This window comes from Loxodonta africana, chromosome X (genome assembly GCF_030014295.1).
Source record: "Loxodonta africana isolate mLoxAfr1 chromosome X, mLoxAfr1.hap2, whole genome shotgun sequence".
In the NCBI taxonomy this organism is placed as follows: domain Eukaryota; kingdom Metazoa; phylum Chordata; class Mammalia; order Proboscidea; family Elephantidae; genus Loxodonta; species Loxodonta africana.
In genome coordinates this window covers 23844395-23870127 of record NC_087369.1, presented here as the reverse complement: position 1 = coordinate 23870127, position 25733 = coordinate 23844395, and the positions used below count along the sequence as shown (strand labels likewise).

The 25733-nt window shown below is 39.7% G+C and overlaps 1 protein-coding gene across 4 annotated transcripts in view; it reads right to left on the bottom strand.

The window, feature by feature from the left end:
- Positions 1–25733, bottom strand: part of PHEX (phosphate regulating endopeptidase X-linked) — a 244095-nt gene that overhangs the window by 23207 nt on the left and 195155 nt on the right. For all 4 annotated transcript variants that reach the window (XM_064278085.1, XM_064278084.1, XM_064278087.1 and 1 more), the window contains 3 exons: positions 10373–10427; positions 5735–5802; positions 3480–3610 (listed from right to left, as the gene is read on the bottom strand). In XM_064278085.1, the coding sequence (XP_064134155.1) occupies positions 3480–3610; positions 5735–5802; positions 10373–10427 (254 nt within the window). The remainder of the gene's footprint in view (positions 1–3479; positions 3611–5734; positions 5803–10372; positions 10428–25733) is intronic.

Here is a 25733-nt window from a genome sequence, read left to right as displayed (position 1 = left end):
ATAACCAAAATATAGGAGAAGTCAGCACAACTTGACCAAGGCAAAGCCATGGAAGCTTCCCAGACACATCTAAACACCTTGAGGGACCAAGTTATGGGGGCTGAGGGCTGGGGACCACAGTCTAGGGGTATATCTAGGTCAATTGGGTAACATAGTTCATAAAGAAAATGTTCTACATCCTACTTTGGTGAGTAGTATCTGGTGTCTTAGAAGCCTGTGAAGGGCCATCTAAGATACATCTATCGGTCCCATCTCCTCCAGAGCAAAAGAGAATGAAGAAAACCAAAGACACAAGGAAAATATTAGTCCAAAGGACTAATGGACTACATAAACCACAGCCTCCACCAGCCTGAACCCAGAAGAACTAGATGGTGCCCAGCTACCACCACCTATCGCTCTGACAGGGATCACAGCAGAGGGGTCCAGACAGAGCGGGAGAAAAATGTAGAAGAATATTTAAATTCACAAAAAAAGACCAGACTTACTGGTCTGACAGAGTCTGGAGGAACCCCCGAGACTATGGCCCCCGGACACCCTGCTAACTCAGAACTGAAGCCACTCCCAAAGTCCACCTTTCAGCCAAAGATTAGACAGGCCTATAACACAAACAATAACACACCTGAGGAATGTCCTTCTTAGTTCAATCAAGTGTACAAGACCAAATGTGCAACACCTGCCCAAAAGCAAAGATGAGAAGCAGGAAGGGACAGGAAACCCGGATGAATGGACACGGAGAACCCAGAGTGTAAAGGGAAAGAGTGCTGACGTATTGTGGGGACTGTAACCAATGTCACAAAATAATTCGTATATAAATTTTTGAATGAGAAACTAATTTGCACTGTAAACTTTCACCTAAAGCACAATTTAAAAAAAAGAACCAAATAGATGAAGAGGTATATCATGTTCTAGGACAAGAAAACTATATTATAAAATTGTCAGTTCCATACATTTAATGTGATTTAGATTAGAATCCCTCTGGCATTTAGGGGCAGAAAAAAAAATTTTTTTTCTTTTTTTTTATAGGGTCGCTGGTGGTGTTATAGGGTCGCTGGTGGTGTAGTGGCTAAGTGCTACGGCTGCTAACCAAAAGATTGGCAGTTTGAATCCACCAGGCGCTCCTTGGAAACTCTATGGGGCAGTTCTACTCTGTCCTATAGGGTCGCTATGAGTCAGAATCGACTCAACAGCACTGGGTTTGGTTTTTGGTTTGGTATAGGGTCACTATGAGTTGGAATTGACTCGACGGCAGAGGTTTTGGTTTGGTTTGGTTTTGGTGGGAGAAGTAGGCGAGAAAACTGATAAATTGATCTTGGAGTTGGAATTGACTCGACGGCAGTGGTTTTGGTTTGGTTTGGTTTTGGTGGGAGAAGTAGGCGAGAAAACTGATAAATTGATCTTGGAGTTTATACAGAAGTATAAATGCCTGAGAATAGCCAAGTATAAGAAGAGTGAGGGAGAACTTGTATTGACGGATATCAAAGCCACAGTAATATGCCATTGGTATAGAAATCAACAAATAGAGCAGTAGAATAGAATTTATAATCCAGAATAGAATTTATAATCCAGAAATATAATCTGTATACTAGATCTCATTGTATATGCAATTTTAATATTTGATAAACATGATAGTTGAATTCAGTGTGAAAAAAGAATCAATAAATAATACTGGGACAATTGGCTATCCATTTGGAAGAAAATAAAAGTGAACTCTAAAATTAAACCCCACAGAAAAATAAATTTCATATGCATGAAGATTTAAATGTAAAGTAATAAAATAATAAAAACCTTTACAGAAAAACTAGGAGACAACACGTATGACACAGGTCCTGGGGATATATTTGTAACCAAAAGTGAAAATACAGAAATTGTTTTTTGAGAAATAGGTATCTTTGACTATACAAAAGTTTTTAAATTTTGTATGTCTAAACATACCATATACAAAGTCCAATGGATGAGTATATATGTATAAATTGTATACATGTATATGTATACTATGAATGATAGATAAAATTGTAACATCTATAATATTAAAAAGCTCTCATAAGTTGACAAGAAAATGACAAGCCAATAGATAAATATTCTTTCATGCAACACTGGTAGAAATCCGTAATAACTTTTTAGTGAATGCAGGTATCTACCCCATAGGAAAAAGAATATGTACATAATATGTATAAGGGTACGCATTGCAGCAGCATTTATTGTGGCAAAATAATTGGGAAGAAAGTGTAACCCCCTCAACCAGAGGTTAGCTGAATACAGTATAGTGCATTTTATACCAGGGGCTCTTAGGCAGCCATTGAAAACAATAAACTAAAATTATATCAGTTGACTTGGATGGAGTTCTCCAAGGTTTTGTTGATTAAGAAAGCAAGATTCAGAAAAGTATAATGTGTTCCATTTTAAAAATATAAACAATGTGAAGTACATATACATATGTATATGTTTGTATACGTGTGTGTGTGTGTAGAACTAGAACTGCGCCATAGAGATCTCTATTTGAGCAGGGGAAAAATTGTATCAGGGTTACTAAGATCAAGTACAGATAAGGAAGGGCAGAGTGATGAGAGGAAAAGGAAAAAGAAATACAAAGGTGAAGGCATCTCTATATGCATATAAACATTTACAAAGTGCATTTCTTTGGTTCAGACTTTTCAGAATTCTTAACCAATTCATACCTTTTAGTTCAAATTAGTGAGGTTTTATTTCAATGAATTAAACCTAATTACCACGTTTGGTAGAGGGTCATCAAAAACAAGGGAAACCCTCAACGAGATAGATTGACAAAATAGCCGCAAAAATGGGCTCAGACATACCAACAATTGTGAGGATGGCACAGGACCATAGGACCGGGCAATGTTTCATTCTGTTACACAGTGAAATCTGTGAGAGCCGGAACTCAACGGGACTGCCTTGTTTTTCCGGGTCTCACAAGTTTTTCACCTTTGACATGGTGCAGTCTTACCACTCTTCTATTGCTTGTTTTAGTGGAAAATATTTGAGTTTTCCTTTTCTGACAGTTTTCCGCCTCACACAGGTTCCGGCTTTCACAGGTTTTTACTGAACAGAAGGTCGTCATGAGTCAGAGCCAATCCCACAGCAACTAACAAAGGGAATTTCTTTAATGATACGGGATGTAAGGGATTTATAGGAATTTTATTATTTTATCTGTGCTACCGGATTTTCTATATCAGTCTAGATCTAGAAAATAAACTAGTGCTCAGGCCTGTGATTCCCAGACCTTAGCTTGTATTAGAATCACCAAGAGCGCTTCTGAAAACACAGTTTGTTGAGTCCCATCCCCGGAGTTTCTGACTCAGTAGGTCTGTGGTGGGACCCAAAAATCTGCATTTCTAACAACTTCCCAGGGGAGGCTGGCCGTCCAGGACCCACACTTTGAGAACCACTGGTCTCAAGCAAGATAATGTTCAGATGAAAAACAAAGACCCACACGATGTTCCCTTAACCACAGTTGTACTCACATTTAAGCCAGCTTTCTTCCAATAATAGTTACTATACTGGTTAACCATGCACTTTGTTTTTTCTTTAAACTTTTCTTCTGAGTCAACAGACCACCAAGGATCCAGGTTTCCATTTTTATCATATTTTCTCCCTAGGAAAATGGAAAGTTAAAAGATATTTATAGAAACAAAAGTCTTCATCTTTCTTTTCCCTCGCTTCAACAAGCCCTTGAGAAGCAGTCACAGCAGCAGAGAACACCCCTCCTGAGAGCAGCTCCTGCCTTCTCACCAACGTCACAGGTAAATTGTAAAAGGCGAAAGGAGAAAGAGTACTGAGGGAGTTCTTTCCTTCTAAGAAACAAAGAGCAATTTAAAAATAAGAGTTATCAATTTATTGCATGGACTAGTCTTATCCAATCTTGGAGTCTCTGTTTTCACCTGATCTGGCCCAAAACATTCTCTGGATTATGAAATAAAATGGCTTCATTCAGAAATCCCATCGAGAGAGTCAGAGCATCACTGCCAGTGAAATTCCAAACGACCCATAGGAATAGCCCTGGTGAGTCACTCGCACCACATGACCACAGACCCTGACTCAGCCCTACAGAACTTGTCTCCTCTAAGTTGCCAGGAGCCTAGAGACACATAAAACCTCTATTATGAATCATTCCACAGCAATCAGTGTGGATGGAAGGCCCATCTGTCCTACTTAGACAAGGAAGGATGCTCAAAAATGAGTACTTGGAACAAGAACAACAATTTCCAAAACATAATGGGGAAAAAAAATTAGTTACATATGCTTTCTTGCAAAATGTTCCCTCTTCAGTTTCTCCACAGCCTGAAAACAAAAGTTTGAGTGCATCTGGACTATCTTCTGTGTTCAAGGTTACTACTGGAATTAGAGGCATAGTTTAAATTTAAACAGAGAACTTTCCATTGGGCTTACAGAAAAGTCCCCTAAATAAAGGTGTTAGTTGGAACAATCCAAAGCTCTTCAGCAAAACTGGATGCCACTAACATCCCCTGGAATAGCCTGGACTCACTGTCCTTCACCCATTAACCAACCAATCATTACATAGTTACTGGGCAGGTGCTTATGGGCAATGCATGGTTCTAAGCTAAGTTACAGAGTGAAATTTCCATCATTAGATTCCATCCTTTGAAAGAGATTCCAGAAGGCCCCCAGAAGACTTTGAGGAAAAAATATACTTAAATTTCCTAGGAAGAAAGGCCCAGAACCAGGAGATGGCCAAGACTCTCCTCAGATAAAGCAATTATCTAAAGGCTGAAAGTCTAGCTCTGGGGATTCAGATGACTACAAGACAGCTATGCTTTAATAGAGAGGGGGAGTCTAAGGGAGCAAAAATTCTTTAGAAGCATTGGTGGCACCATGGGAAGAACTGTCCAGAAAGAGAAGAGCCAAAAAGGTCTCTGGCCCTGGTCAGGCATCTAGAAAAGGAGGTTGGAGCTACCACAGGCATGGAAGAAAGAGGTCCTGTATCCAACATTGCCTTGAGCCAGCCACATTCTTGAGTCTGCCTGTAAATCACTGTGGAAATGTGCATGTGACAGTAATTTGCTGCTAATTTTTAGATTTCAGAGATTTCAGGTGGCTTTCCAATAATGCTCCCAAGTTAAAGGAGAAAAGAATGCTGATCTAAAAATGATGACTCCCAAAGGGAGATCATTTCTATAGTTTATACCATATTCTGCTTTTTCCTTTTACTTAAATGTCATCAGGATATACAGCATATAGCATATTCCATATTATACATTATTAGGAAAGCTTAGACTTAAAAAAAAAATCTGCCGGTATGAAAGAGATTGAGCACTGCATAGTCCTTGAAATAGTATAAAGGAACCAGTCAGCCAAACTCCAGAATTCTAACTCGGTGAATCTCATGTGGCAGAGCATTCACCTCCGGGGAAAACACCGCAAGATGGTGAATAAAGAAATGGCAAAGGGGAGAAGCTAGAAAGCAATTCCCATAACCATTGTGATAGCTACAGCAATCCTGATTTAAATGCAAAGCTAATTTCATTGAAATTACAGGGACTTTTTTTCATTCTACCCTGATCACCAACGGGAACAACTATTTATTTATTGCAAACTATCACAGCAAGACATGGGGGAAAGTTTTCAATCAGCAATCACATTGCTTTGGAGAATCTTTAATCCATGATGATGCCACTATGCAAAGATAATAGCAACAATTAACATCCATACAGTCAACATTATTATAGAAGCAGCAGCTTATAAAATGAACCGTACTTACCATTATTATCAAATCCATGTGTAAACTCATGTCCAACAATTACTCCTATAGCACCATAACTCAGAGATCTACGGCATAAACACATGATTTGGAGAAAATTACCAGCATGAATCTCAGAGCATAGTCTTTTAATTTTTTGTTCAATGAAAGCCGAGATAATCTGTTTTCTAGTCACCACAGTAATAGCGATCTAATAACTATACCTACAGAACTGTAAAAAGATCAAAACATAGCCTTCTGATTGACATGGACAAAGAAAATATAAATTCGACCACAATAGAGGGGCCCAGACAGAGCTGGAGAAAAACGTAGAACAAAATTCTAACTCACAAAAAAAAGACCAGACTTACTGGTCTGATAGAGACTGAAGAAATCTGTATTTTATATTTATAAACACCCAGAGCATCAGAAGGGTTTGAAAATATCCTGTCAGTAAACATACCTTTTTTTTTTTTTTTTATCTCAGAACTTGTTGAAAAGTCACTATAACCTTAGAGGTTAAATTGTTTTCCAAACATAGTCATCAAAAAGGAATACAGCAGAGATTAAAAGGGATCACTCTGTTTTCGAAGGTAGCCACGCTTCTCTGCTTCTGTGACAGACAAGCTCACAACTGAACAGCAAAGATTGTGAAGCCTTAACTGGGTTTAGAAAAAGCATTACATAATTTCTCTTTACCTCTGAAGAAGACTGTTGGTAGATTATCTACAAAGGTGGCCGCCAACGATTCCATCCGCCACCGACTGCACATGCCCTCCTCCCATCTGGAGGCCATCTATTTCCCTCCCCTTGAATTTGAACTGGCCTTGGGACTTGCTGCAACTTGCTGCCAACAGTCGGAGTGGGAAGGTGTGACTTCTGGGCCTAGGCCTGAAGAGGCCTTGTAGCTTCCATTTTTCACCCTCTTGGAAGTTGGTCGTAATGTAAAGAAGTTCAACTACCCAGCTAGAGACAGAGAGGCCAAGTGAAAAGAGTGAGAGACCCCGAACGTTGAGAGACTATAGAGGAGCCCAGCCAGGCCCCAGCCATTCAAGCCAGCCCAACTGAGGCACCAGATAGGTGAGTGAAGTCACCTTAGATCCTTCAGCCCTGGTGGAGCTGCCGCAGTCAACACCCCCGGAGCAAAGAATAGCTGTCTCAGCTAAAAAAAAAAAAAGGATTTATAGAGACTCCCTATAGGAAAGAATAGAACTGCCCCACAGGGTTTTCAAGGAACGGCTGGTGGATTCAAACTGCTGACCTTTTGGTTAGCAAGTGAGTTCTTAGCCACTGCACCACCAGGGCTCCTCTGTCTCAGCTCAGTCCTGTCCAAATTGCATAAGCACAAGCCAGTAAGTGGTCATTTGGGGGTGCTTTGTTAGGTAGCGGTAGATAGAAATGAAACAAAGCATATTACTAATAGAGGAAGAAATCAGTAAGCGGGTTCCCATAGATGTGTGTCTGTGATTTTCTCTCTCAACTACAAGTTCCATGAAGGCCAAACCGTTAACTACTTGTTCACTGCTTAATTTCCTGTACCTAAGACACAGTAAAAATGTAACAAAGATTTAGATAATTGATTAATTGTACTATTTCATGCAAGTGACAGATCTATATGTAACTATTTGAGTCATTTAACCTGTAGATGAGGATTATAATAGACTACTTAGAATCCTTATGAAGGATTCTGGTAGGATGCTTCTGGTAGGATCTTTGGTGGCATAGCAGTTAAGAGTTCAGCTGCAAACCAGAAGGTGGGCAGTTTAAATTTACCAGGTGCTCCTTGGAAACCCTATGGGGCAGTTCTACTCTGCCCTATAGGGTCACTATGAGTCAGAAACCACTTGACGGTACCTAACAATAACATGTTTCTGATAGGGAGCTGAACTAGATGACCTAGAATCCTCATGAAGGATTCTTCATGAGATTTGCAGTTAAGCTAAAAATATTTTGCTGTTGGTTCCTGACATGCAACATCAAAGTCACCCAGCAAACAGATAGGACCCAGAACTGGAAGGAACGGAAATTTTCGAAGCAACATGTTATTACAGGACGTAATGATCCTTAACATGCTAATTGTTTGTCTCAACTATACCCAAGGAAGTGCTGTAAGGTTTCATTTTTCCCCGTGGTAGCAATTCTTTCCTTTATTATTTCTTTCCTGCAAGGTAATTTGCGTTTGAAAAAAATGCTTCCTACTGTTTTTCCATCATTGCAAACCTTCATTAAAGGAGTAAGAGTAAAATTATGCATTTCAATCATACAGCTATCATAGCAGTGTGCAACAAATTTGTAATTTTATATAGTGCTAATTTTTGCAGCAGTGGCTATCACTGAGCAGCCTGTAACATTTCGTTTTTCCAGGTCTCTCATCCCTGAGAACAGCACTGAGTCCCTGACAAGCCTCAGTCAATGCCGTTGACTTGATGAATTTCAGGGATGAACAATGGAAGCTTATAGAAACTGCTCTGCAATGAATGTCCCTTAAGAGGGACTGCACCAAGGAGCTTCCTATTTGCAAAGGGTAATAGAGAATTCAGAAAATGATTGAATCATTGTACATTTCAATTCTCAGTTACATAATTACAATCCTTTAGACAAGAGACAGAGAAAAAGTAATTGTATACAACTAAGCCTTGCAATGACCATGGTTCATAATATTAAACTCACATCCTCCATTTCATCAATGGAATTTATTTAAAATAGTGTATCATTAAAAAATAAACAAACTCGTGTGCCTTTTGAAACGCGATTGGCTGGCCAGAAACAGGAAGGCTTCCTGCAGAGAAAATCTAGCCTCCCAAAAACAAAATGGGGAAGGTGACAATTTTACCAGCTACTCAATTTCTCTTTTGTTCTTACTACCCAACCCCATTGGGTTTAACATATGCTCAGGGTTTGCTGTCCAGAACCAAACAATTATACTGCTGTATGGACTAACCATGATCTCAAGCTCTTAAGTCTAAGTTGTAAATTCATAAAAATCTTGGTGTTGGAGGTGGCTTTAAGGTCATCTAGTTCAGCTCCCTATCCGAAACATGTTATTGTTAGGTATTGTCAAGTGGTTTCCGACTCATAGTGACCCTATAGGACAGAGTAGAACTGCCCCATAGGGTTTCCAAGGAGCACCTGGTGAATTTGAACTGCCCACCTTCTGGTTTGCAGCTGAGCTCTTAACCACTATGCCACCAGAGATCCTACCAGAAGCATGAGCCCCCTCTATGAAACACCATTCTAATGGTCCTGAAACTTCTGCTTGAACATTTTCAATGACCAGGAGCTCACCTTTCCTGAGGTAGCTCATGCCTTCCTCAGGTAGTTCTAAAGTAAATGAAATAAAATCTTCTTCCTGTGTCTATAGGTCTCATGTGGTTTCTAGTCCAGTACCCTCTGACCCCCTTGAATACAGTAAATCATTGTCACCTTACTTTCCTTCAACAATGTGAAGACAGTTATAAGGTTTCCCCTCAACTGCTCTCTTCTGGACATCTTTCAACTTTTCGTCATTCATCAATTCTAGACCAGCGTTTCCCAAAACATATTACATAACGAGAGTGTCACATGCGGGTGGGAAAGGGATGTTCAGAAGCCTCTGGGTTAAACACATTTAAATAGGTTTCTTTCTTGCAGAACGTCTTGGGAATTTTTATGCTGGTGAGTATCATGATTCTCTAAAACAGAGGGAGGGGGAAGATGACTGCCTCTATTACTAGCTGATGGAAGACACTTTGGGAAATGGTGCCTTAAGCCAGTCCCAATCTGGGTCCTCTCCCCTAGAAATAAGCCAGCTTGTCGATGTCCTTGTAATCAGACCCAACACTCAGATGAGGGTTGAGCTGGGCAAACCAAAACAGAAGCGACAGAATTTCTACAATTAAAACCAATTTTCTGTGCATTAAAGTGTCAGAGCAAGAAAAGGCATATAATAAAAGTGGTGATATTACCTGAATCGTCAATATATATGGAAATTCTGAATTATGCAAGTCCCCAATTTGTCAGTATTAATGGCCTACAAACTGGTATCACTACTTCAGACACTGTCGATTTTGACCTATTCTGAAGTTACCAAAGTTATGTTTCCATAAACAAATGTGATCATCTTATTTACATGCTCCGAACTTCAATATTTTCTATTGCCTGTTGGTGTGCAAGCTCCTGACCTAGCATTTGGAACCCTCTCATATCTAACCTTAACGTTCTTTTCCAGAATTATCTTTCACTACTCCCCTTCATACACCACTTGGGCCCACCAAACTCAACTCTCTGCCATTCTACAAGCACTTTTCCTTCCTTTTCTCACATTGTTTCTCCCATCTGGAATGGTTTTAGCCCATTGTCATCAACTCAAATCCCAGCAATCTTTAAGGTCCAAATATTTGTAGTGGGAATCAATGGGTGACTGAATAAACGCATAAACATGAAAACCACCTGTATAGAAGTTGGCTTTCCTGTCCAGCCATTCACCCGAGTAACAAGGATCAGAAAACACATACCTCAAACAGTGAGAGTGGGGCTGACCTATGCCAGGTTCCATAGCCTCTTTCTGCTGAACAACTAACTGTTGGCTTTGCTTTTTGACTTTATAGTCTGTTATCTGCCAACGCAGCATGCTTTTCAACTTCACTTGTCAATAACTGGTTTCTTTACTAATTTACTTACCGAGGATATTCTGTTCCCCAAAAGAAAGGCTTCTGGAGCTCCCCTGCTGGAAATCCTGGGAGAAAGTCAAATAGAGAAACAAAACTTTAAGGCTACAAGAGAGACTGATTCAATGAAAAGTACCTGCTTTCAGCTATAGCCTTAAGGTCTCAAAGGGCCCATCTGAAAGGTACTCCTTGTGGAGCTGGGAGCCCTCTAAGAGATCCAACTGTCTCTACAGTGACATTAACTCAACTGAGTTTGAAATAAGTGCATTAAACCAGTTTCAAGGAAAGCATTTTGCGTGGATATACTATTGGCAGTGACCAGTCTGCTGTGAACTAGATGCCTTCATAAAGTATGTGCACGACACTTCAGGCTGTCCAGCAGCTTCCCCTGAAAGGGCCAGCTTCTTGGGCATGCCATCTGTGCAGTCACACGGGGCTCATGCTCAGAAGGGCCCTGCACTTGGTTTAATGCTCTGCCGTCATCATCTTGGAAACCCCGGTGGCGTAGTGGTTAAGAGCTCCGGCTGCTAACCAAAAGGTCGGCAGTTCGGATCCACCAGGCGCTCCTTGGAAACTCTATGGGGCAGTTCTACTCTGTCCTAAAGGGTTGTTATGAGTGGGATTGGGTTTTTTTTTTTTTTTTTTGGTCATCATCTTAAAATTCTTAACAATTTTATCTTTGAATTTGTGTTTTTTATGTGAAGTCCAAGGGGACATTGGAGTGTGCATGTGAACAGAGGAGATACCCACAGTATGTATGCTCCTAGATGGCCCGTTCACATATAGCATTCACTGTGCCCCATGAGCACAGAATTCTGGTAGACCCACAATGCATGGGAGTTCAGTGAAACTCAAAGCAAGCACAAGGTAAGCATTTTACCTCTACAACTGCGTAAGTGGGGCTCTGACAGCCCCCAAAGGCCATGCTTTCCATTCAAACCAGAATTTGTCTTGATGACCAAAAGGAGACAGTGGCGTTTTAAGAAATATGAACAACCAAGGAACCCAATCATATTCTTCCTAATTCATGTTACTTCCCTGTATTATCCAACCATTTATGCTGAAAATGACACGGTAGGAAAGGGAAAGACAAGGCAGCCCATAGTTCCTCTTCCTTTCAGTCCTTCCTTTCTCATCAGTAAGCCTAAGGTAGAGTATTGGTAGAATGCATCCATATTAAGAAGTGAAACAGAACCAGTTGAGTTAGTTTTATGTAGTGTTTTTACTGTTCTCATGAGAACAAAATATATATGCATGTACAAGCTATGAGATACAAATTGTGCAGTTTCCCTGATTCCACATACAAGCTACATGCTCTTATATTTGCATCTAAAACTGGTATTGCACAATATAAAGATGCATGGGAAAATTCATGCCAATTATTTAAATTTTTAATTTTTTCTTTACGTAGAATGACATTGTTGTTGTTAATGGCCATCAAATCAGCTCTGACTCAGGGTGGCCCCACGTACAACAGAACTAAACGTTGCCCAGTCCTGCAACATCTTCACCATCATTGGTATGTTCAAGTCCATTGTTGTAGCCACTGTGTATTTTTAATGCTTTCCGACCTAGGGGGCTCGTCTTCCATCACCACATCAGACAATATTCTGTTGTGGTCCACAGGGTTTTCATTGGCTAATTTTTGGAAGTAGATTGCCAGGCTTTTCTTCCTAGTCTGTCTCAGTCTGGGTGCTCCACTGAAACCTGTCCACCATGGGTGACCCTGCTGGTATTTGAAATACCACTGGCAAAGCTTCCAGCATCATAGCAACACACAAGCCACCACAGTATAACACACTGACAGATGAGGGGTGGAGAACAGCATTAAATACCAAATAAAATGTACCATGACAAGTCAAGACAGAGAGACCATGGAAGACAGGACAAAGCTTTATATTTTAGTACTTTTAATGGTGCTTTTTCCTGCTTTCTGAACAAGGGGGCCTCCAAATTGTGTAGCTGATCCTAGGTACAGGTGAGTAGGAGAAATGTTTGCTTTGTCCTTGCAACTCACCACTACATTTTGTACCCTGGGGTGATTCTAGAAGCTGCACTTAGAAGCCCTCACAGCTGGGAATGCGAAGGACAGTAACACAACAACAACCAAGAAATGAGAAGCCCTCTGCTGTGTCCTTGCCTACTCCAGAGCGACTACTTTAGGCTCCATGAGACTGCAAAGCTCTTTTATGAGTGAAAATGTTTCCTCCTCCCTTTCTCCTCTCCATACTTTCTTTCTACCTCCCCTCCAAGACGGGACACTACAAGGAGGAAATGAGAGCGGGAAAGCAAGTCCTTAATTTCAAAGTTGAAATGCCCATTCTATAAAACATATATATGTGTGTGTATATATATAATATTTTATTAATAATCATATCATAGTTTGAGATTTCAAGGTGCAAAAACCTATATTGCAAAACAGAAATGAATCCAGACAGTGGTTCTCTCTCTTCCTGCTGCTTTCACATAAAGGTAAATGCATCTAATATGAATTTGACATCATATTAATCTTCATAATTCCTACATTTCCTTAAATATCTTGGCATCTTTGCAGTAGTATTCCATCCTCTTTCTTGCTTATTACTTTTAGCACATCAATCCGACTCGAGTATATATAATATATATAAACATATACATACGTACATATGCAAATCTATATTACATATAGATACAAATCACCATGTTTAAATGAAAATTCTGTTTCACACAACATATCATCAAAAAGCAATGATATTTCCTAATAAGAAAAATGATCATAAACCATTATGACTTAATTATTAAACTGTTCTGGCTTCCCTGCCTCGTAATGGGCCCAGCTGGAAGTATCACATCCATTGCCAAGTACTTTACAGGCAAACATCTGACACCTGCATGAGCCTCTATTTCTGCCACTTTTGCTGGTAGAGGCCCCAAATTCACATGCCTAAAGTCATCACATTACCCCGCTCAGCTGGATCTGCTCAACTTGTCAGGGCCATGGAACCTAATGTCTACATACGATGTCTACATACGATACGTCCTGTAAAATACGATGTCATGTGATTTGGACATATTATATTCTTAACCCGACCCATTGCCGTAGAGTTGATTCTGACTCATAGCGACCCTATAGGACAGAGTAGAACTGCCCGATAGAGTTTCCAAGGAGCACCTGATAGATTCGAACTGCCGACCCTTTGGTTAGCGGCCGTAGCACTTAACCACTATGCCACCAGGGTTTCCTGTTATGTACTTAGGAAAGCTATATGGGATACCTTTTGTTTCACTTCCAAATCAATACTTCTCCTTTGCCTCTTACTGCTATCACTAGCACCGGTTTTGCTGCGTTTGGGAGCCATGAAGCACTTCGCTGTAATATTTTCGAAAGAACGTTAAACAGAGAGATAATGCTACAACACTCAAGAGACGCACAATACACGAGATCAGATGCTGGTTGCTGCCTATGAGTCAAAGCATACGCTGTTACACGGTAAACTTTTTCTTTGTAAGAAGGGAAAGTTCACATTAAAATAAAGATAGAAAGTACAGTACATACATAAGCCAGTAACATAGGTGTTTATTATGACTATCAAGACATACGTGTTCTAGGTCACATACGTACTGTACCATTATATGCCTGGCAGCACAATTGTATACAAGAGACATGAGATACACGTGTTGCGTGCAGGAAGCTGTTGCGTTCACACGTCTGGTTATATTCGCTACATCCTGTTCTCTGATTGGGATTTCTGAACTCTATTATAACCTTATGGGACCATGGACATATATGCAGTCAGATGTTGCTGGTATATATATATATATATATATATATATATATATATACAGACACACACACACACACACGCATATAAACAGACAGGGAAGAGGGAAGAGAGAGATTTTTTAACTATTGGATTGGAAAAAATTAATAAATTTGATAAAAGGTAATATTGGCCAGGGTGTAGGAAGCTCGTTGGTAGGAGTGTAAATTGTGAGCATTTCGAAGAGAGATTTAGTCATCTTTTAATGCTTTAAATGCCATTTCAAAGGAATGAGTAACTCTCTCTGTGCTTATATAGAAAAAGCACTCAGGGAAATTATTAAGTGAAAAAACAATGTTCAGTACAGTGTATGGAGTCCCTTTTTGTGCAGTACATATGAAAACTTATGTACGTATATGCAGTCAGTTCTGCTGTAACACTTGTATTGAAAAAGCTAATTTGTTCCAACGCGATACATAAGGGGAAAATTTGGGCATAAGTTCAATTTCATGTGTGCTTATACACAATTTCGTCCACAAGAAATGCTAGGTGAAAGCAGAAAACTGCACCCAGCTGAACTGGGCCACACAGATATACACAAAATGCACTCACACCCTCGGTATTAGCCAGCTTCCTCAGTTCCCGTGTGAGGAGCCACGTCCATCCACATCTGGTGTTACAAAGTTCCTTCCAATTTCAGAAAACTCCTTCAGCCCCTACATGGTAGGTCACTGACCGCAGCCCCTCCGACACCCACTTTCACAAGCACACTTCAAATCTTTTTGAGGAAAAATGACACATTTATTGTAGTATTATGTATTTCTTATGAATTTAACATGTGTAAAACTGTGCTATCATTTTTACTAAGCTCCCAGCTTTTGTTTTCTTTATGTGCCACTGATGAAGTTTTTGATTATTGTGCCTCTAACCCTATTTTTCCCATTTGCCCTCTGGCTCTTATTGCACAATTGTGCACTGTACAATGATTTTTAGGATGCCATATTATAGCAGAACTGACTGTATAGTATATGTATTATATATGTATATTGTGTGTGTACAGGTAGTCCCCGACTTACGGTGTATTGGCGTTACCACAAACCACACTTACAACTGTTTTTCAGGGGTGTAACTAAAATGAACTGTTACAGAAATAAGTGTATCTGTACGTATCATAGAAATTTCTTCTAAATGCTCTACGAAAGCAGTTAACAGTGGTTTCCTTTGGGGAAAAAGCAGTAGGAAGACAAGGAAAAGGGAATTATTACTTTTTATTTCATGTCTCTCTATACAGTGAATTTGTTAGCTGTGAGCATAGGTGGTTGTTTTCTTGAGGTCCAAGCTATGAGATAATGGCTATTTTTGTTTTCTTCTCTATACTAAAAAATAAATAAAGAAATGTGATTTTATAGTAACAAAATGTATACTGAAGCCCAGACACATCAAGGCATTTATTTAACTTTTCCTGGAAAGCTGTAGCTCCAGTCGGGATTATGACTTCATGACTATAAAAGTCAAATTGTTGAACCTGAGGTAATCACCTACAGAGTGTGACCCTGAGATAATCACCCACTGAGTGTGACAAGTTCTTTAGCAATTGTATCCTAAACAAAAGCACTTTGTCTTTTATGTCCAGAATCTTGCTAAGAATCCAACTAGGCTAGTCAGTATTGGCTGATACAAGAGTGATAATGAGAAAGCTCCAGTAAAAACTAAAGGTTGACCCATGCAGAAAACCAAAACCAGGTCCTAGTGGGTTTTCCAGGTGCGCTTTCTAATTTTAGTTTCCTTCTGTCTTCTTCTTGCTTTCATGTGTCCTAGAGCCTGGCAAGGGCTGAGCAGCCCAACTACCTGGGCAAGTTATGGCTAGAAGATTTAACTGAACATAGGCTTTGTATCATTGGGTAATGTTAATTACATTTTAGACCTAGAGTTAAGTTTTCTTTCTTCTCAAAACTTCGTTGATTTTTTAAAATTTAACATCAATTAAAAATCCCAAGTAGAAGAATTTCAAAACTTGAGGCAAATAACACACTTGGTACCTGAGGAACCATCTGACCACATCCATTTGGCAGACAAATTGCCAAAATTATTCCCACACTGGATGGGTAGCAGGACTAGATAAATTCTAAGGTCCCTTGAGTCCTAGAGCTTGTGGTCTCTCAAGAGTATGAATGTCCAATTTAAATTTTAGCTCTGTCACTAAGGATATGTGCTGGGCTTTGCACAACACCAAAAGGGTTCCACAAGAAAACATCTTGGACCACTTGATGTATTGTCCTTTAAAGTATACTGTTTATGCTTCTGGATAATGAACATGGAAGCAGGCCCCCTTATCCCAGATTCATAAACTTCTGAAGAGAGACCCCTGAGAGTAAAGGTACAGATGGAACAGTGTGTGCCCCCTACTCATTCATCCATCAGCAGCAGTAACATTACTCCTGAGGGAGTTGGGTGACAAGGATGGGAATGAAAAGGATGTATTGCAAGGTTTAGCCTATTTTCAACCCAGCTCTCAGAGAAATTCTATTAAATCGTAAGTCAGATCATGTTACCCAACCTCTCAAAACCCTCCAGTGGCTCCCATCACATTCAGAGTAGAAAGCAAGGCCCTTAAAATGCCCCACATGGCCATTATGACCCACCCTTTCCACCTCCCCTTAACTTTCTGTCCTGTCCTCCTAATATTCTCCCACTGTCAGTTGGGTCCAATAATACCAACTTTCTTGTTGTCACTTGAATACACTGTTCATGATCCTGCCTCAGGACTTTTGCACTTACTATTCCCTCACCCTGGTGGCGCAGTGGTTAAGAGCTCGGCTGCTAACCAAAAGGTTAGCAGTTTGAATCTACCAGCTGCTCCTTGGAAACCCTATGGGGCAGGTCTACTTTGTCCTCTAGGGTTGCTATGAGTCAGAATCAAATTGATGGCAATGGGTGTATCCCCTCCACCTGGAACTTTCTGTCCACCAATATCTGCACAGCTTGCTTCAGGTGTTTACTCAAATGCCACCTTCTCATTAAGGCCTTCTCCCTAGTACTATTTAAGGGGGGGAGGGGTGTTATCCTACCTTGTTTCTTGTTTAATATCTCACAACGCTTACCACCATCTAAGGAGTCCTGGTGGCGCAATGGTTAGGCACTCAGTTGCTAACTGAAAGTTGGCAGTTTGAACCCACCTTAGTCACTCTGTAGAAGAAAGATCTATTGATCTTCTCCTGAAAAGATTACAGCCAAGAAAACCCTATGGGAAAGTTCTACTCTGTCATATAGGGTCACTATGAGCCAGAATGGACTTGACAGCACCCGACAACAACAACATGACACTCTACATTTTACTTATTTTGCATAAATTATTGTGTCTTCCCCCAACTAGAATGTAAGCTCCATGAGAATAGGGATTTTCACTTATTTTTACTATACTTTCACTGCTATATCCTCAGAGCTATAACAACAACTAGCACACGGTAAACATACAATAAATATTTGTTGAATGAATGGATGCTGTACAGTGTGAAACTCAAAGGGGTGAGTGGCGTTGAAACACTACCTATCACTATCATTTCATCTTGTTAGCAAAGTATAACACAAAGTACCAATGTACTATTCTTGAAGTTTGCATATTCAATACTAGATCTGGGATATGTTTCATTATTCAAGCTCTGGTTTCTGTTTTCTTTCTGGATCAGGGACTTCACTGGCTCCATTCTCTTGATGCTGTTGTTACTGTTAGGTGCCGTCAAGTCAGTTCCAGCTCATAGCGACCCTCTGTACAACAGAATGAAACTTTTCCCGGTCCTGCTCCATCCTCAAAATTATTGCCGTGCTTGAGCCCACTGTTGCAGCCACTGTGTCAGTCCGCCTCATTGAGAGTCTTCCTCTTTTTCACTGACCCTCTACTTTTCTCTTGATACCATGGCAGAACTAGTGTAGTTTTGAGGTCAGCACATTTTTTCCCAGTAAAGTTCCCAGCAGAATGCAGATATTATTAACAAGATGAAAAGCTTTCCCCAGTTTGAAGCAAGTTCTATCTCTCCTGTATCCTCCTAACCCCAAGGAACAAAAGTAGAATATTCTCCCTATTTGTGGTTGTGGCATATGCTGGACAGAGAAAATTGGATAGAGTCCTTTGGCCCTGAGAATATTTAACTAATCTCTTTTACCTACATTCTTTGTATGCTTTCAGTTAACTGTCACATTAATTTTAAGTTCCATATCCACAGGTGTATGATTCAATAAAATTATCATATAGCAGATATTTTAAAAAAGCATTACCTTCCAAAGTTTTGTGTTACTTCAAAATTTTTCTTTTTTATATTGACACAAAAACTGATTATATTAAGACAACGGTGAGTTGAACTCATGCACCTTTTCCTGTTGTTTCCATGTTGGCTCAGATTTAACCAGGCCTCCAACTTGAATTGCCAGTCTTTAAAATCCAGAAAGCTCACTTTTCCCCTTTCTCTATAGCAAGCTTTTGTAAATTCACTAACATGATGCTGGGAGACTTGAACTCATCTGAATTTGGGAGTATTTCATTCTTAAGTTCTATATCTCTTTTGACTCTTTTGAAGGAATTAGCATTACCAAATTTGTGCAGTTGGTTCCCTTCAGCAGCTTCCAGGGTAGAAGTGGCACAGCCAAGGGCAAATGACAAAGTAAGTTCAGCCCAAAAGAAGTTGACAAGAGAGAAAATTCTAAAGGAGAACCAATGGGCTGGAGAACGTGTAGATCAAAGGAGACATTCAACTGTTTTATTGAATTAAATCGTTTCCATATTTGCTGCGGCTGCTTTCACCAGAGATATACTTGGGTATTCCAATGAGTGTGTATCTGTGTCTGTTTTCTTTTGGTATGGGTGTCTTTGATATCTTTTCTAAGACATAACTATATCAATATATTCTATCGCATTATTAGTTTTATCAAGTTATAGAATGCTTGGTCTTTTGTATGGATTTATTGATCATTAATGTGGCCTTATTCTAGTACATGTTATGACAGTTTTTTTCAAAAGCCTTAAGTGTGTTCTTATATTACTGAACTAATCCATGGGTCAATCTACATTTCAGGGCTTACTGCTGATATAGGAGCCCTGGCGGTACAATGGTTAAGCACTTGGCTGCTAACTGGAAGGCTGGCAGTTTGAACTCACCCAGTGGCTCCATGGGAGACAAAACCTAGTGATCTGCTCTCAAAGATGACAGCCTAGGAAACCCTATGGGGCAGTTCTGCTCTGTCATTTAGGGTTGCTATGAGTCAGAATCGACTTGACGGCACACAACAATATTGCTGATATATAATCTTGGCAATATTATTATACTTCTTGGTGAGATTCACTTGTAGTTACCTTATGCTTATGTATTTGATTATTTTACTTGTTCTGTGCAATAGTTCCTAGTGCTATAGTTCACTAAGTGAATATGTTCTATCATCCTAATTGGGAAATGTTAGCATATTTAAGTCTCATTATAAAAAGTAATGGGAATAGTTGAGTTTGGTTATAATGATGTAATTTCTATATGTAACTAACAATTACTGAACACCTACGTTATTACATGAGTCAGCTCTGAACACACAAACGTCCTCAACGAACCTACAATATACTGATGGAGAAATGACATAGCCAGAAAAAAATCCTATTTTGAAAGACCTATAAAAGAAGATATACCAAGGCTCTGTAAAGTGTATTTTTTTTTAATTTAAATATATTTTTAACTCAGTAGAAAAAAGAAATCCTGGATACAGGGGAGTTCATGTGTAGGGGTTTTGGGGAGAGGGGTGTATTTACACACATGCCTATATTGATGGATAAAAGATATGGTTTGTAAGACCAGTTGGAGGTTTGAAGTAGGAATGGTTTAGGGCATTGGATCTCAAAGTGTGGTCCCCGGACCAGCAGCATCAGCTCCTCCTGGGCACTTGTTTGAGATGAAAATTATTGGGTCTCACTCTAGGTCTTCTGAATCAGGAACTCTGGAGGCGGGGTCCAGAGTTTTCAACACACCCTTGGGGTTATTCTTGTGCACGCTAAAGTTTGAGACCCGCTGGTTTAGGTCAGGACAAGGATTCTCAGTCCTAGCTGCACATTAGAGTCCCTTGGAGAGTTTTTTTAAAAAAATACCCATGCCGGAGCCCCTGCCCCAGCCCTGTTAAGTCACAATCTCTGGGATGGAGCCCTGGATATCAGTATTTTAAAAAGCCTCCCCAAGTGATTCTAATATGCAAACAGGATTTAGAATCACAGGTTTCAGAAAATAAGGAATCGCTTATACTTAACTTGACTGATCTATAAATCAGATTTTCTGTCTCATTCTCCTTTCTTCCCCTCTCCTCAACCCCATGCATATAACATATGATTAGATATTTTTATTATATTTTTGTGGACTACACTTTCAAAACTGAAATTTTGCATTGCCTGTAAATTATGACTCTTTTTTTTTTTAATTGAAACTGCCTTGGGAAATCCAGGATGAATATGCACTCTGAAAGAGAATGAGTGTTACATCTTACTCAGGATTAGTTCCTGCAATCAGATGAGCCAGATACCATTCTTCTAGAATCTAGGGGGCCATCAGTTGGGATATGAAAATTGCTACAATTACAAAGCACTTTTTTTTTTTTGCTGTGAAGGGATTTCATTGTCACCACTGCTAAGATTAATAGTGGCTTTTTTTTTTTCAGTTTGGCATCTTGCAGAGGTTTGGTGAATGCCAACCTTTCCCTTTCCAGAATGTATCGGGCTCTAACAGCTGTGACTCATGTCAAGGGATTCAGCAAGATGCCTTAGCCATCTGCTGGCTTCCTGCAGGTAACCTCCTGCCACCACATCTATCAACCTAGAACTGACAAGCAGAAAGGAGCTTCTAAAATCTGCCCTCCATCTTGAAACCTGCTCTTCTGGCCCTTCTATTATTTTCTGCCATAATTACCTTTAGGCTGCCACAAAGAGAAACCCCCTCCTTTGCTAGGGTAACTAGCTGTCCTGGTGTGCCCAGGACTGAAGGGGTTTCCAGAATGTAGGACTTTTAGCGCTAAAACCAAGAAAGTTCCAGGCAAACCAGGATAAGTTGGTCATCCTTCCTTTACCCAACCTAGTTTGACGTTTTCCACACTTCCTGCATTTTTATAGCTCAGTGGTTCTCAAACTTTGGCATCTTGCGGAGGTTTGGGGGTTAAAATCTTATTAAAACCAATTGCTAGGCCCCATCCCCAGAGTTCCTGCTTCAGTAGGTCTGAGGTGGGGCTGTATAGTACCCATTTATCACAAGTTCCCAGGTGATGTTGATGCTGCTGGTCAGGGACCACACTTGGAGAACCACTGCTATAGTTCAACATCTGGCAGAGAAAACACTCATTTTCTCCCTCTGTGAAGCTCAGTATCTCATATTCTACTCATATTCCAACAGGCCCTTTCTTACATATAATTGCTGTCCTAGGTATTCAAAAAGGACACTTGTGGCACTGATCTAGGTTGTGTGGGTTCATTGATCCACACCTGGGTGTCAGATAATGTGATTAACCATAATAATCGGACAAAAACAGAGTCTCCTTATTCATCTCCTCCAAGCAGCCATTTACCCAACGGCACCTTTAAGATGCATAACATTACAAGTAAGCCATCCCATCTACTTTAGTGGAAATAGAAATTGGTACCACTTTTCTAAAGATAAGCTGGGTAACATGTACTTTAAAACCCTTGAGTTGGGTATGCCATTTGACTCAGCGATTTCTCCACTTCTAGAAATTTTTCCTAAATAGCCTCAGATATTCACAAAGACTTAGCTACAAAACTTATCATCACAAAGTTTTTTTTTCTTAACAATATTGAAACAACCTAAATGCCCATTAGTAGGAAATTAAAGAAATAAAGGTACTTTTTTATTTAGTGCAATATTATGCATGATGACTTAGAAGAATATGTGATAAATGGAGAAAAATATTCAGGTACATACAATTTTCAGTGGAAAAAAGCAATAGTATCAGTGAGTCAATATTTAATTTACATTTTAAAATATTTATAAATAAACATAAGTTTGAGAGGTATACAACAAAATTATTAACCATGGCTATCTTTAAATGAAGAAAGACTGAAAAATAATTGATGCATTTGAATTATGGTGTTGGCAAAGAATATTGACTGTAGCAGAGAACAAATGAATATACCCTGGAATATTCAAAGAATATTGAATATACCATAGAACAAACAAATCTGTCTTGGAAGAAGTACAGCCTGAATGCTCCTTAGAAGAGAGGATGGCAAGACTTAGTCTCACGTACTTTGGACATGTTATCAGGAGAGACCAGTCCCTGGAGAGGGATATCACGCTTGGTAGAGGATCAGCGAAAAAGAGGAAGACCTTCAATGAGATGGATTGACACAATGACTGCAACGATGGGCTCAAACATCGCAAAAATTGTGAGGATGGTGCAGGACTGGGCAATGTTTCATTCTATTGTACATTGGGTCACCATGAGTCAGAACCAACTCAACAGCACCTAACAACAACATCTTTAAATGGTGATATTATCTTGTTAATTTTTTTTACTTTATCTGAAAAGTTTCTAGATTTTCTAAATAAACATGAACTACCGCATTTTCCACAAATAACGCACACGTTATATTTTTTTTTGCCAACCGTGCAACCTCCCCTCCAAAACTATGGAAGACCACTCCCAAATTATAGATGTGAGCCTTATTTCCCCAGATCTCCAGAGTGTCAAGTGGATTCTGGGATTTAATTTTATTAAATCCCAATAGATGCCAAAGGTGAGTATTTGCTAACTTGGCTTCCACTTTATGGTTTTAGGCAGTCAACAAAGTATAAGAAAGTCTCCCAGTATGAAACACAGTTATTTCCTTAGCAGCAAAATAAATCTATATTTGATTTCAAGATTAATTCTATAGTTTGATAACAGCATAATCACAGCCTCTGGACAAAGGCTTATCTTCTTTAGCAGAATATCTGTGATTAAACTACATCAACCAAATCCCTTGTATATGACAACAAAGATAATAAAATCATTGGTTTTAGCCCTTAGGCCATGCTTGTTTTCAGGCCAAGGTTTTATTTGCTTAAGATAATTTGCTAATATGATTTGAGATGAATGAAAATGAAAACAAATATTGAAATGAGGCATTTTACAGATACTCATTCTATACTGAATACGTGAAATGAATTTTATTCTAAAGATCAGTCCATGTTAGTAGAAGTGAAAACCAAATGTGAGCTGTTTACTCCCAGCTTCCACCACCTGATTAGATACAAAGAACCATCGAAACTGGCTTGAACACTCTTCGATGGCTCCCTGGATCCCATCCTCTCACCAGGGGTAGGCAAACTACAGTCCAGGGGACTAAATCCATTCTGCTTTCTGTTTTTATAAATAAAGTTTTATTGGAATATATATACCTATGCTGATTCATTGATGAATTGTCTGTGGCTGCAGTGGAAGGTTGAGTAATTGCAACACAGACTGTATGACCTGCAAAGACAAAAATGTTTACTATCTGGCTCTTTACAGAAAAAGTTTGCCAATCCCTGGTCTATACCTCTGGAGGCTTGGCCTGAGGCAATCTGTTATACACCTAAAATGTCTATGCATATCACACACTGTTCAAAAATGTTTCTGGGGGGAGGGGGATGTTACTGTTTATGTTGAGGTGTCTCTTACATACAGTACACATCTTAAGAGTAGAGCAAATGAGTCTTTGCACACATATCACTTGTCTGTGATCCACCTGCAAGATCAGGATAGAGAATGTTTCCAGTCTGGGGTCTTAAAAGCCTGTGTGTGGCCATCTAAGATATCTAAGATACTCCACTGGTCTCACCCCCTTTGGGAGCAAGGGAGAATGAAGAAAACTGAAGACACAGGGCAAAGACTAGTCCAAAGGACTAAAGGACCACAACTACCATGGCATCCACCAGACTGAGTCTAGTACAACGAGATGATACCTGGCTACCACCACTGACTGCTCTGACAGGGATCACAATAGAGGGTCCCGGACAGAGCTGGAGAAAAATGTAGAACAAAATTCAAATTCACATATACACACACAAGAAAGATCAGATTTACTGGCCTGACAGACTGGAGAATCCCTGAGAGTATGGCCCCCGGACACCCTTTCAGCCCAGTAATGAAGTCATTCCCGAGGTTTACCCTTCAGCCAAAGATTAGACAGGCCCATAAAACAAAACAAGACTAAAGGGGCACACTAGCCCAGGGGCAAGGATGAGAAGGCAGGAAGGGACAGGAAAGCTGGTAATAGGGAACCCAAGGTCAAGAAGGGAGAGTGCTGACCTGTTGTGGGGTTGTTAACCAATGTCGTAAAACAATATGTGTACTAACTGCTTAATGAGAAGTTAGTTTATTCTGTAAACCTTCATCTAAAGTACAATAAAAAAGAAAAAAAAAGATAAAGAACATTTCCAGTGCTTGCTCACTCCCAGTCAATACACCCAAAATGATAGTCATTATTTTAATCTCTACCACATAGATTAGTTTGCCTATTCCTAAACTTGATATAAATGGAATCATACAGTATGCACTCTCTTGTGTTTGGGTTCTTTAACTCCGCTGTAAGTCAGTACATTCATAGGTAGTGTGGGGTGGGGCACACACACCGCTGTGTAATATTTAACTGTATGAATATACCCCAATCTGTTCATCTATAAAGCTGCTATGAACATTCCTGTACATGCCTTTTGATGGGCATAAGGATTCGATTACCTATGGTATATACTCAGGAGTGGAATTTCTGGGCGATAGGAGATATCACCAAATGGCCAAACACTTTTCCAAATTGGGCGCACTGTTTGTTTTAATATACAAAAATTTTGTTTTAATTTACAAAATCTTTTGAGAGCAAAAATGCAAAATATTTCCCCCAAATTTCCGTATCTTAGGCAAGTGCATAGAGCCAACAGTTTATGAATGGTTACCAGGGGCTAGGGGAGGGGAAGTGGGGCATTACTGCTTAAGAGGCACTGAGTTTCTGTGTGGGGTGATGAAAAACATTTGGGAATGGATAGTGGCGATGGTTGCACAACATAGTGAATGTAGTTAATGTCACTGAATTTTATACTTAAAAATTGTGAAAATGGCAAATGTTTTATATATATTTTACAGTATCCATATTTTTCTGTTTATCCTGTAACAAACACACTGGATATGGTGGGGATGATTGGCATGCCGGTGTTAGAAACACAAACCCTGACCTTGGCAATGGGCTGGGCTCTTCACAAATTCATCTCATTAAATCCTCACCAAAAACCCTACAAGCTAAGTAACTTCCACACATGGCAGATGAGGACAATAAGGCTCAGAAAGGAAATATATCTTGCCCAAGGCCATTTAAGTAATAAGTGGTACTCAATGCCTCCTACCAAGCATCTCACGGTTTCTCTACTAAAAGTAGGAAGACCAATTTTGCAGTTATTGCAAAGTTAGAAAAGCATAGACTTAGGCGCCAATAATCTCAGCTCCTTGTTTTCTTAACCACCTTATTAATTCAAATATAATTAAATTCTGTGACAGCTCCTGAGTATAACTCCTCATATGGCAGGTTTAAACCATCCTTATTTCACACTACACTCTGCGTATGAAGATACTGCTACCCTCCTTGACAAGTGTAGA